This window comes from Gobio gobio (assembly GCF_949357685.1).
Source record: "Gobio gobio genome assembly, chromosome: 5".
Taxonomy (NCBI): Eukaryota; Metazoa; Chordata; class Actinopteri; order Cypriniformes; family Gobionidae; genus Gobio; species Gobio gobio.
In genome coordinates, this window is record NC_137101.1 from 47,253,873 (window position 1) to 47,267,059 (window position 13,187).

A 13,187-nucleotide genomic window follows, 5' to 3' on the forward strand; every position below is an offset into this window, starting at 1 on the left:
TACTTTCACTTTAGACATAACCGACTGTGTTTATGTAAACATGGTGTGTATTTGACAGTATTAGCGCAGTAAGACGACTTAGTCCAGTAATCACGTGTTTGACAAGCGTTTAGTGCGCGCGTTCGGAAAAGCGCATGTTAAAACCGCGCACACGCCGGCAAGGCTTTAAAACGCATGAAAATAATGAACTTTCGTGATTGTGAATAACTATAGTGTCCCGTGAGTATAACTCTACCACTAATGTGTGATGTGAATGTATGATGCGTTGTTCAGTATATTGGGATGGAGGCAAATGATAGAATTTGTAGAAAAATACTTAATTAAATGCAAAACCGAAAAACCGCAATTCACAGGCGCGTATTGAACCATGAAGGCCGTCGAACGGTACAATATTATATTGAGAATTGTGGCATCCCTAATATTTAATTTAATTTTACATATTCATAATGTTAAATTCTACATTAATCAAGTATGCTAATAGTTTAAAAATAATTATCATCATCGAGGGTGTATTTTTCAGTCAACATTTGAAAACTGGAGAGCCATATAAAATCCGGAAAAGAGCCATATATGGCTCGCGAGCCATAGGTTCCCGACCCCTGGCCTATAGGCTCATATTACTAACACTGCCTTTAAATAACACAAAAATGCTGCACTATTGACTTTAGACCAGGTTTTTGTTGGTCAGTGGCGCAGTCGTTTTCAGTTCCTCAAAATAGCAACGCTCCAACAATGCTCCTGATCACTCCTGGTGTTCAGCCCAGATGCCCATGGGTGAACAGATGCGCCAGTGCATTTGATATTTAAACAACGTGGAGCTGGACGTGAAAATGATAACCGTGTCAGGCTGAAACTAGCAAAAAACACTCGCGTGAGTCACGCCTGGCGTCGCATTGTGCCAGGTGAGTGATAGGGCCCTAGATCAGTAATACTAAGACATCAAACTTTTTTTATAATTGTTTTTATATCAGTGGATAACTACTGCTCTCTGCATTCTCTGTGTTATCTCATAATTTAGTGAATAATTAAAGGTTTGTTTTCTGTTGATCTCTTTGATATATTAATCTGTAACCCATCAGGAGTTTGTTGACATGCTGAACTTGACTGCAGGAGAGAAGGTTCTAGATGTTGGCTGTGGGATTGGAGGTGGAGATTTCTACATGGCCAAGGTGAGCCAAAGGTTGACATATGATGGGGTAATGTGTTGCCACAGAATGTGTTTCATGCTCTTTAAGTCCACTTTCCTCAGGACCTTTAAACTTTCTAGAGACATAAATGTTATCAAACATAAATTCAGTTTAATCTATTATTTACAGGTGTTGGCTTACAATCTGACTACTTGCATATGATCATTCACATGGACCAAGGTTTAATTTTCTCCATCAGGTCACCTGATGGGGTTTTGGTTTCCTTGCCACTGTTGCCTCTGGCTTGGTTTGCTCAGTTGGGGACACTAAATTTTTCTAAATTATTCAACTAAATATCCAAATAAATCTAATTATTAAACTAAATTAACCATATCAACTAAATTTCTGATCTAATTACTGATCTAAAGCCCACACTGTCATGTATGATAATTGAAATGAACTGATGACATCACCGTTTCCTCCAGAATGGCTATACGGCTGAATAAAATTATGTTCCTGTTTAACACTGTGAAACTGCTTTGAAACAATCTGCATTGTAAAAAATAAAAGCGCTATATAAATAAAGTTGACACCTGTTGTTTCTGATTACCATGATTAATTACTGACTACTGTTTTAATGACAGACCTTTGGAGCGGAGGTTCTGGGGATGGACCTGTCCTCAAACATGGTGGAGATCGCCACGGAGAGAGCCGTCAAAGAGAAACTCCCATTAGTAAGTTGACTTTTAAAAAAAATACATAGCAACAGTTTGCCAACCACCCATGACACCCTAGTAACCACATAGCAAAGGCAAAAAAAACTACCTAGAACAGCTTCTTAACTGGATAGCGACATCCTGGCAACCACTCACAACTCCGTAGAAACCACATAGCAAAGGCAAAAAAACTACCTAGAACAGCTTCTTAACTGCATAGCAACACCCTGGCAACCACTCACAACACCCTAGAAACCACATAGCTAAGGGAAAAAATACTCAAAACAGCTTCTTAACTGCATAGCAACACCCTGGCAACCACCCACAACACTTTTACAACAATCTAGCAACTGCATCGCAACACTCTGACAACCTACCAGATCACCCTTGCAACCTCATAGCAAATCACACACTACTCAAAACAGCTCACCAACTGCATATCAACACCGTGGTACCACATGGACACCTGAGTGACCTCATAGCAAAGGCAACTACTCAGAACAGCTTCACAACTGCATAGCAACACTCTGGCAACCACCCACAACACCCTAACAACCACAAGTACAACTACTCAGAACTGCTCAGAAACCACATATCAACACCGTAGCAACCACCTATAACAACCTAGCAACTGCATAGCAACAAAAAAAATAGTTTTTTTAATTATTTTTTTTATATGTCTAGCTTTGAGAATGAACTGCATTCTGGGACAGCTTTGGGTGTCGTTCTTCACTTCCTGATAGCAGATTAACTTTGTCCTCCCTCTGCAGGTGCAGTTTGAGGTGTCGGATGCCACAAAAAGAAGGTTTCCTGAAGCCACATTTGATGTGGTTTACAGCAGAGGCACGATTCTGCACATCAGGGACAAACTTGATCTCTTCAGAAAATTTTATGTGAGTGTTCACAGAGGTAAACAGGTGCTTGTCTGCATGTTTTCATGCCTGTGACTTTATATGTGGTAGAAGTAGCATATATTTGTATGTGTGCATGCATAAGGCTTGTGTGTGTTTGTATGAAAACATACAAATGATTATCTGTACGTGTAAATGTCAGTGGGTAGTCAGTGTGTGTGTGTGTGTGTGTGTGTGTGTGTGTGTGTGTGTGTGTGTGTGTGTGTGTGTGTGTGTGTGTGTGTGTGTGTGTGTGTGTGTGTGTGTGTGTGTGTGTGTGTGTGTGTGTGTGTGTGTGGACTGGTAATCATCACGTTATGGGGACAAAATGTCCCCACAAAGATAGCAATATCCGAAATCCTCATCCTTGTGGGGACATTTTTAGGTCCCCATGAGGAAAACATCTTATAAATCAGACTAAGTGATGTTTTTTGCAAATGTAAAATTGCAGAATGTCTCCTGTGAGGGTTAGGTTTAGGGGCAGGGGCAGTGTAGGGGGATAGAATATACGGTATGTACGGTATAAAAACCATTACGCCTATGGAAAGTCCCCATAAAACATGAAAACACTACATGTGTGTGTGTGTGTGTGTGTGTGTGTGTGTGTGTGTGTGTGTGTGTGTGTGTCTGTGTGTTCCGGTGAATATGTGTGTGTTAGGTGTTCAGTGTTTGTGGTTTTATCAGTTAAGATTATCTTGAGCCCCTTTATTTTTTTACTAAGAAGACTCAAATGAGATTATCCATTACTTATGGCTTATAAAAACAAGCTTTTGTGTTTGTATTGATCTATAGTGGATAGTATCCAAATAGGCAAATGCAATTACATACCATACTGACATGAAAAATAATTTTCAGGAAATAAAAGTATAGGGCAAACTGAATGTGCATGGTCTGCCCTCTAATGGACAAATCATGTATTGTCATACGAGTACATAACAGATTGAACTACTGCTTTAACATGCTTGTGTTTTTCAGTTATGGCTGAAGCCGGGCGGTAAGCTGTTGATCAGTGACTATTGCTGTGGAGAGAAGCCCTGGTCTCCAGCATTTCAGGATTACATCAACCAGAGGGGATATATTCTCTACACACCTCAGAGATACGGACAGGTGGGACACGGAATACACAAGAACACCTAACATACCTAAAATATAATCATAGTGTACTATTAAAGCTGGCTTGTGGTTGGATTTAGAATCAAGATGTTTTTACTAGATAAGTAAAATAACATAAGACATATATATAACTCAAAAAAGAGTTTTTACTTAAAACAAGCAAAATTATCTGAAACAAGATTTCAAACAGAAAATAGAATATTTTTCTTACCCCACTGGCAGATCATTTTGGAAAAAATATCTTGTCGACTCATTTTACTCATCTAGTAAATTCATCTTGATTTAAGAATTTTTAGATATTTAGACTAGAATCAAGACAATAAAATAGAATAAAATAATAGTAATAAAATACTAAATGTCACAATTCACCAGTGTGAGTGCCCGTGATTACCAGCAGAGGGCACTCCACCCCGGACTGTCACTCCTTCATAGACTACATTACCCATAATCCTTTGCCCAGACTCATTAGCACTCACTGTTTACACCTGTGTCTCATTTCCTTGTTCACTTCACCCTTTATAAGCCTGGTTATTTCAGTCATTCATTGCGAAGTCTTGTTTTGTGTAACACTAGCCTGGATGCCAGCCGAACTTAGCACCACCCACAACATTTGAGCTCGGGCAGTTCAGTCTGGACTTGATCCGTAGAGAAGTAATTATGCCCGAACAGAAACTGTTCGGACCAATGATATTGTCAGGGCGGGCTTTAGACGATGATGGACAGATGATCAACAGTAACATAATCATCCACGTCATCAAAGGCGCTTGGGTTGAATTTGTTCTAATCCTAAACGGAGAACTTGTTCAAATATACATTCACCTTTAATATTTCTCTCAGAAATGATGATCGTGTTGGTAAGTACTCTGTGTATCCTTAAATTCTTTTTTTACAACACCAGCAAAGACCGTTTACAATCATCTTTTTCTTCTAACGTTACTTATTCCAGCGTGCAGACAGGGTTGCCAAGTTTTTACAACAAAACCCGCCCAATTGCTACTCAAAACTAGCCAAAAACAAGCCCAATAGCTTTCCGGGGGGGTTCTCCGGGAAAAAATGGCATTTGGGGGGTAAAATATGTGTTATTTTGGCAGAGCTGGCAGCTAAAATTCGCATTCCTGGGTCTGTATATCACATAATTGGGGTCGCTTCAACCCTCGGACTTGGCAACACAGTGCAGTTGAGTTCTGTTGACATTTGACAACTAACGTTATGCGTCGCTCCGTTGCTCTGATTGGTTGTAGGTCTATCAAATTGAGGTCTTTTCTGGATCGGTTGAAACGCCCCATAATCACAGCCCAACGGAGCAGTATCACTCATTCAGGGGGCAGGTCAGATACCTGTGTCTCCTCTTTTATACACCTATCCTTCTCAATGTTCATATATTCAGTCCTTAAAGAATAAAAGAATATCTAGTATGTATGTCTCTCTCTGGCGAAGGAGAGCGATGGCTGTATCTTTGTTTAGGTATTGGGTGTTCTTTTGATAAATGTCAGGATCCGCTGACACTAACTAGAGTGCGATTATACCCTAGTGCTTTTGTGTGTGCACGTTGTATGATTGGTGCAGGCCCAATATTGAAGATGGACGTTTTCTGCACACAACACCAGACCTGAAGATGCCTTTCTAGGACCTCCGGGGTCATTGTGATCTAAATCTAGTCATGGGGCGACAACTAGTCTACCATTTTAGTGATATGCTCTGCTATCTATCCTTGTGTGGAAATTTACTGTGACTGTGCATTTTTCTCTGCCAATCAGAATCATTTCACATGGCAGTAATGACGTGGCTAGACCTTGAAAACAGTACAAGGGAGTGCAGAATTATTAGGCACGTTGATTTTCTGATCATATTTTTTTTCCAGGCACATTTGACCAATTCCAAACCACAGTAATCCTAATAACTACTATTGATTTAGTATTTAATAATGTATAAGTGATATATAATTGTTCATGAAGGCTGGAAATGAAAAACACCTTATATTCAGGTGTGCAGAATTATTAGGCATGTTTTCTTTTACAGATAAATTGAGCCAAAAAAGAGATTTAACTCAGACTGAAAAGTCAAAAAGTATTAAATGCCCATGAGAAGGATGCAATACTAATGCAATACTAGACATTGCAGTTAAGGCGTGACCATTGGACAGTGAAATGCTCGTTGGGTCAGCAGGATCTGACAAAAACATGTGGCGGAGAAAAGACACCTGTTAACTGCAAAAGAATTAAGAATTAAGGTGAAGAATTAAGGGTGAAACCATCAGGAACCCTTTAGTCTCCAGCGCCACCATTTTCCAAAGCTGCAACCTACCTGGAGTCTCCAGAAGTGCAAGGTGTCAGGATCTCAGAGACTTCAGTTAGGTAAAGAATCCTAAAAAAAGACCCCCACTTGATAAGAATCACAAGCTGAAGTGTTGTAAAATACATGAAGAAGGTTTTTTTATAGGCTTTATGGACAGATAGGTTGAGAGTGACTCTTGAAGGACCAGCACCACATCCTCTAGTACCACTGTTTGAAGAATTCATCTTCCAGAATCTGGCAGTACGTTTTGGGAGTTCATTTTAGTCCATCCTGAAGTCCGTTTTGCAGAGATGTTATCTACTTACTTGTTCAGATGACATTTTCCGGTGAAAATTCTTATGTTGGTTATACTTTAAAAAATTATAATCTGTGATTCTGAATGACAGTATCCACACCGGCGCGGGGACTGACAGCCGCATATTCTCCTCAAAACATTGGATTCCTCCACGCTGTGCCGTGCTGAGGAATTTTGTGCTGAGACAACAGAAAGCTCATCCTGTTTGTTTGTTTTATTTTACAAAGGCACAATGTTCTGTTTTATTCTGAGTGTACACCATAGACTGTAAGAGAAGATGGACGACGCATCTTCACTCTCTTCCGTTGAAGTAAGTGAAGCCGCCAGTGTTCAAATAGGGTGCTGACATCTTGGGTCTTGAGAAAAGAAGATAGCATGAAGAATGTTTGTAACCAAGCAGATAGAGCAACCATTGACTACCATAGTAGGGGAAAAAAAACTATGGTAGTCAATAGTTGCTCTATCTGCTTGGTTACAAACTTTCTTCATGCTATCTTCTTTTGTGTTCAGCAGAACAAAGAAACTCATACAGGTTTGGAACAACTTGAGGGTGAGGAAATGAAGACAGAATTTTAATTTTTGGGTGAACTATCCCTTTAAGAAAAGCGCTGAGCTGAATATTTGTGCCATCTAGTGGTTTAAAGGAGATTAAAGTCAAATGGTCCATTCTTGGCTTGTTTGCATGTAAATGGTTGTAGGCCTATATATGGTTTGTGTCAATTTAAAAAAAGGGGGTTGCTCTTAAAAAAAGTTTGAAAACCACTGGTCTATAGCATCCTTATTAGCACAACTGTCTCCCATGCCAGAGACGCCATTTTGAATCCCATTCGGAGCGGGTCGATTAGGACTGGTTACATGTATGCAGGGGCGTAGAACCAAATGTTGGGCCCTGGTCAAAGAAACAAAGGGGTGGGACACTTCACCGTAGACTTTCACTATTATTTAAAACTTTTTTTTATTTTTTACAAGGTCTATATTCAGAGTGTCAAAAAGAAACTATTAACATAGCAACACAATAATATAATTAGGGATGCACCGAATATTCGGCCACCGAAAATTTTCGTCCGAAAATGGCCAACAGTGCATTTTCGGTTTTCGGCCGAAAGACTTTTATCACCAAACAACGCGGCCGAAATGTTGTGATGACGCAAACAGAAACCGCGACCTGCACGTGCTTGTCTGAAGCAATAAATGCTTATTGCAGCGTGAAAAACACAGCTTTTAGCCTATTGAAATAGTAAATGGGACATAATATATTGTCAAAAGTTTTGGAACGCCGGCCTTTACATGCACATGAACTTTAATGACATCCCATTCTTAATCTATAGGGTTTATTATGGAGTTGGCCCACCCTTTGCGGCTATAATAGCTTCAGCTCTTCTGGGAAGGCTTTCCACAAGGTTTAGGAGTGTGTTTATGGGAATTTTTGACCATTCTTCTAGAAGAGCATTTGTGAGGTCAGGCACTGATGTTGGACGAAAAGGCCTGGCTCTCAGTCTCCGCTCTATTCATCCCAAAGGTGTTCTATCGGGTTGAGGTCAGGACTCTGTGCAGGCCAGTCAAGTTCCTTCACACTCGCTCATCCATGTCTTTATTGGGCGATGCTTTGTGCACTGGAGCGCAGTCATGTTAGGACAGGAAGGGGCCGTCCCCAAACTGGTCCCACAAAGTTGGGAGCATGAAATTGTCCGAAATGTCTTGGTATGTTGAAGCATTTAGAGTTCCTTTCACTGGAACTAAGGGGCCAAGCCCAACCCCTGAAAAACAACCCCACACCATAATGCCCCCCTCCACCAAACTTTACACTTGACACAATGCAGTCAGGCAAGTACCGTTCTCCTGGCAAACGCCAAACCCAGAATCGTCCATGGGATTGTCAGACAGAGAAGCGTGATTGGTCACTCAGAGAACACGTCTCGACTGCTCTAGAGTCCAGTGGCGGCGCACTTTACCCCACTGCATCCCCCGCTTTGCATTGCACTTGGTGATGTAAGGCTTGGATGAGTTGCTCGGACATGGAAACCCATCCCATGAAGCTCTACACACTGTTCTTGAGCTCATCTGAAGGCCACACAATGTTTGGAGGTCTGTAGTGATTGACTCTGCAGAAAGTTGGTGCACGTCTGCGCACTGTAACCCTCAGCATGCGTTGACCCCGCTCTGTGATTTTTACGTGGCCTACCACTTCGTGGCTGAGTTGCTGTTGTTCCCAATTGCTTCCACTTTGTTATAATCCCACTAACAGTTGAGCGTGGAAAATTTAGTAGTGAGGAAATGCCACGAATGGACTTATTGCACAGGTGGCAACCGATCACGGTACCACGCTTGAGTTCACTGAGCTCCTGAGAGCGACCCATTTTCTCACTAATGTTTGTAGAGGCGTCTGCATGACTAGTGCTTGATTTTATACATCTGTGGCCCTGGAAGTGATTGGAACACCTGAATTCAACGATTTGGAGGGGTGTCCCAATACGTGTGGCAATAAAGTGTATATACACAAGTTTACGCGCCAAATCGTGGGCGGCGCCATTACTCTACACAAATGCATTTCATTTCCGCCGGAAGTGGTTTGCGCAGCGTCTGCCGGTGTAAACATAGGGGTGTAAACACAGCGAACATAAAATCGGAACTATTAACGGTTTGGATTCATATGAAATTTGCAGTTCACAAATGGATGGGTTCAGCAGCTGCAGATCATGAAGCCTATGTAACGTTAACCTTTTACCTTGAAGCATTCTGCACCGTTCTGTGTTCTCAGGTTGCACTACTTGCAAATAAACACTGAAAAATATCTGATTGTGTGACACTTCTTGCTTTTGCACATCATACTGATTTAAGTATATTTATTGTGAAGATTGTGGGTATGGATGCAACAGACACTTATGGCTGTATTTAATGCACATTTATTTCAGCACAACGCTAGGGCTCATGTTTGTCAGAGCACAACATACATACACAATCTTATAGAGGAATGTCATGTCTTCGTCCTTGCTTGGCAACACCATGTGAATCGTTACTTTATCTGACCAAATAGTGTACTTGTTGCGGACGGTTCCAATCACCCTTTCCACGTGAATTCGGAGGTGGGCATTTTTTCTTGTGCTCTCCACATCTCTTGCATCCAGCTGACAGCGTTCTTTTGTGAAAGCAGGGATCTTTACCTCGGCACACATAAGTCCCACACTGTCCTTTATGTCAAAGCCGCGATCAGCCAACACCATATCCCCAGGTAACAGTTTGTCTTACAGCCGCGATCCAAGCGAGCCGACGACTCTTTGTTACCTCGGATACTTGGTCTCCGTGGTTGCGTCTCCAAGCAGGAAAGCGGTGGAAAGTTAATCCATTTTCGACCTTTTTCCCATGGCGATTATGTGATGCAGTGTTACACCCCACAATGCAGCAACGGTTTACCATGGTTTCCAATAATAACGCCAAATTAAGACACACGACTGAGAGGGAGCACGTCTACTACCGCACACGTCGTTCCCGAGCCACTTTTCTTCATGTTGTAATTGTTTAACGTTATATCCTCTTTGTAACTGCGATATCAGTGCTTTGTCGGCACAACGGAGCTAGCTAGCAAAACAAACCCAGCCCGCCAGAACGGAAGTGGATTGCATCGATGGGAGGAGTTTACGATGTTGAGCGGAAACGGCTCAAAAACTTGTGTATATAGCCTACAGAAAGCTTGCGCTCTCAGTGCACTCTCAGTTTCAGTACTAAACTCTTGTGAAAACTCTCGTTTTAAGCACAAAGAATCTCCTATTTTGGTTACAATGAAGGGATTTGCGATTGTTCAGCAGAACTCTGAGCTCGCCCTGAAAGAAAACTCTGGCCTGCCGTTACATTCATGCGGTCAACAGACTTCTCTGTGATCAGTGCTGAAAACGGAAATGTTGTAAACGGTCCATTTGAATGCAGCCGTGTATCTGTGTGTATCGAATTAAGTCTTTGTACTCAATAAAACTGGTACTGGAGGGGAAAAAAGTAGTCATAAGTTTTCTGCCCTTCTGCAGCTTTTTCTTTTTCTCTCCGCTCCTGTCTTTTTTGATAACCTGATTTAGGCTTCATGTGTTGTAGTGTGAGGCTTCTTTCCACACCATTTTTTCCTTTTGATAGGGCGATTGTTAACATGGGAGGGCAGAAGCTGCTAAGCAAATAAAGAACTTGCAAATGGGAAATTGAGACTTGCAAATTGTTATTCCTACTGATAGCATTTTATTATAACTATGTAATATTGTCATGTTAATATTGTGGATTATCAATATATCTTTGTAGGGGCCCCGGTTACTCGGTTCCACTATTACCCCCTTTCTGACGCCCCTAACTATACGTGCCAAGTAAAGTTGACAGAGGAACAAAAAGCTTGTTTATTCACCTTGACCATGATAATATTGAGTGTGTTTGTGTGTTTTTCAGTTCCTGAGCGAGGTGGGATTCAGTAATGTCCGTGCAGAGGACAGGACAGACCAGTTTATTCAGGTCACAAAGTCTGAACTGCAGAGAGCCGAGGAGATGAAAGAGGAGTTAATACAGGTAAACACACACACACACTTTACAACCTCACATTTGCATGCACACTGTTAGAGGAAATATTTTATTTCCCATTTCCCCCCCTTTTTTATGTGTGCACGCATGCTGATAGAGCGCTTGTAATCGCTGTCTCCTCCACAGGAGTTCTCTAAGGAAGACTATGATACGATCATAAACGGATGGACAGAAAAACTGCAGCGCTGTGAGACAGGAGACCAACGATTGGGGCTTTTCTATGCCACCAAAGAATGAGCAAGAGGAGAGAACCAACTAATGACCAAACCAGAATCACTATTTTCAGATTAAACTCTCTGTTAATTCTGTGAATTACACAACAGTGTGTCAACATTTAAATATTTTCAGAGCCGTAAGACCAACATACTGTTATGCAGCATAAGTGAATAAAACTTTCTTTGTTGATTTGAATCTTTTGATGTGTGCTTTTAAAGTGTTTGATAAAATCCTCAAAATCCCATGTGCAGTGAAAGTATAAAGTGTACAGCTGTTCTAACACACAATGAGCTTTAGATCTTATTATGAGCTGCAGATTGTTGGGGTAACAGCTTAGGATAACAGCAGAGAAAATGCACAGTCACGGTAAATTTCCACACAAGGATAGATAGCAGAGCATATCACTAAAATGGTAGACTAGTTGTCGCCCCATGACTAAATTTAGATCACAATGACCCGGAGGTTGCAGAAAGGCGTCTTCAGGTCTGGTGTCGTGTGCAGAAAACGTCCATCTTCAATATTGGGCCTGCACCGATCATGCAACGCGCACACACAAAAGCTCTCTAGAATCACAGCTCTCCCAAGGTTGGAGTTGGTGAGATCTGGTCCCAACCAGAGAAAGTTTTCCAAAACATATTGATAACATGTGCTTTTCTCTCAGTAAGAGATACAGACAATAGTACAATTGTTTTCATATTGATTCTTTAGGGTTTCAGTAAAAGGAAATATAAAATAAAATGAAAGAAAAATCCATATTTCATCTCTGGAAGCCATCACCAATCAGAGACAAAATACAAACTTTAGAAAATATAAAGGTAGAAACAATCATTGGTCCCCTTGATTTAAGCAAAATCCTAACTGGAAAGAATCATTAAAGTCATAATAATTATATAGGAGGATGAATATTGATTGAGGCTTTGATTATTAATTTAAGTAGGATATATATATTATATATATATATATATATATATATATATATATATATATATATACACACATATATACATATACATATACACATAATTCATTATATTGAAGCAGTGGTAGATTCCCGCATCTTTCAGTCCCCCCTTAAGCCAATTTTGGGGTCCCCACCCCCAACAAATGGTCTACCAATTTAGGCAGCTTCATAATTTCCAATGCCCCCCATTGTCAAGTTATAATTTTGAAAAACATAAAAGCTCTTTTCCCCTCAAGAATTTAACTGGGATAATTTGGCTTTATCATTGGCTTGATTGATCACCAACAAACACATATCCATCCTCATCATTACCACCAAGATAAATCACTCAAAAATAGGGATTGTAAATACTTTTTTTCTTTCAAAACACAGATCTTTTTCAGGTACAAAACACAATAGTGGCCTGAAATAAAAATAAACAACAAAATAATTAAAACAGAATAATCCATCCAATTACATTCAGTCTCTAAATAAAACACCCTTCAGTTTACCGTCTACATACATGTACCATCTTAATTACCTCACATCCTATACCTTTCTTCTTCAAACAGAACCAAACTAGAACATTCATCTCATCCATCTCAATCATTATTTTCACATACTCAAGAACCTTCTTGTTAAACTTGCTATTTCCATCAAACCCAACTTTTCACTCATCATCATTTTTTTAACCAGAAATGTGACCAGTCACGGAAAGTAGGGGCACAAGTCGGTTCTGGGGCATTTTGAGTTATTCACAGATTCTGAAAGTGTAGTCTCCAAGCTTTCCAACGATGTGTAACACATGGAAATCTGATAATGTTTGGAGAAGTGCAGTTCTCACCTGTTGGGAGTGACAATAGGGCTCATTTACATCTCATTTAGATAAGCCACACCCCCTGTAAAGCTGCATGGTTGCATAGCAACGACAGACCCAACGGGATGCATTGTGTTCTTTTTGAACAGGATTCTGTGATAACCGTGATCATTTTGGTCACTATAATCATGAAATGAATTCTATGATAAACTAAAACTAAACTAAAACTA

At 40.6% G+C, this 13,187-nt stretch overlaps 1 protein-coding gene across 1 annotated transcript; it reads left to right on the forward strand.

The window, feature by feature from the left end:
* Positions 1-619: 619 nt before the first annotated feature.
* Positions 620-11,393, forward strand: LOC307127234 (uncharacterized protein). The gene is made up of 6 exons (XM_079818355.1): positions 620-1,169; positions 1,772-1,861; positions 2,614-2,736; positions 3,709-3,840; positions 10,856-10,972; positions 11,111-11,393. Exons 1-6 carry the CDS (start codon positions 1,092-1,094, stop codon positions 11,219-11,221), a joined length of 651 nt encoding a protein of 216 aa, XP_079674481.1. The 5' UTR covers positions 620-1,091; the 3' UTR covers positions 11,222-11,393.
* Positions 11,394-13,187: the final 1,794 nt, after the last annotated feature.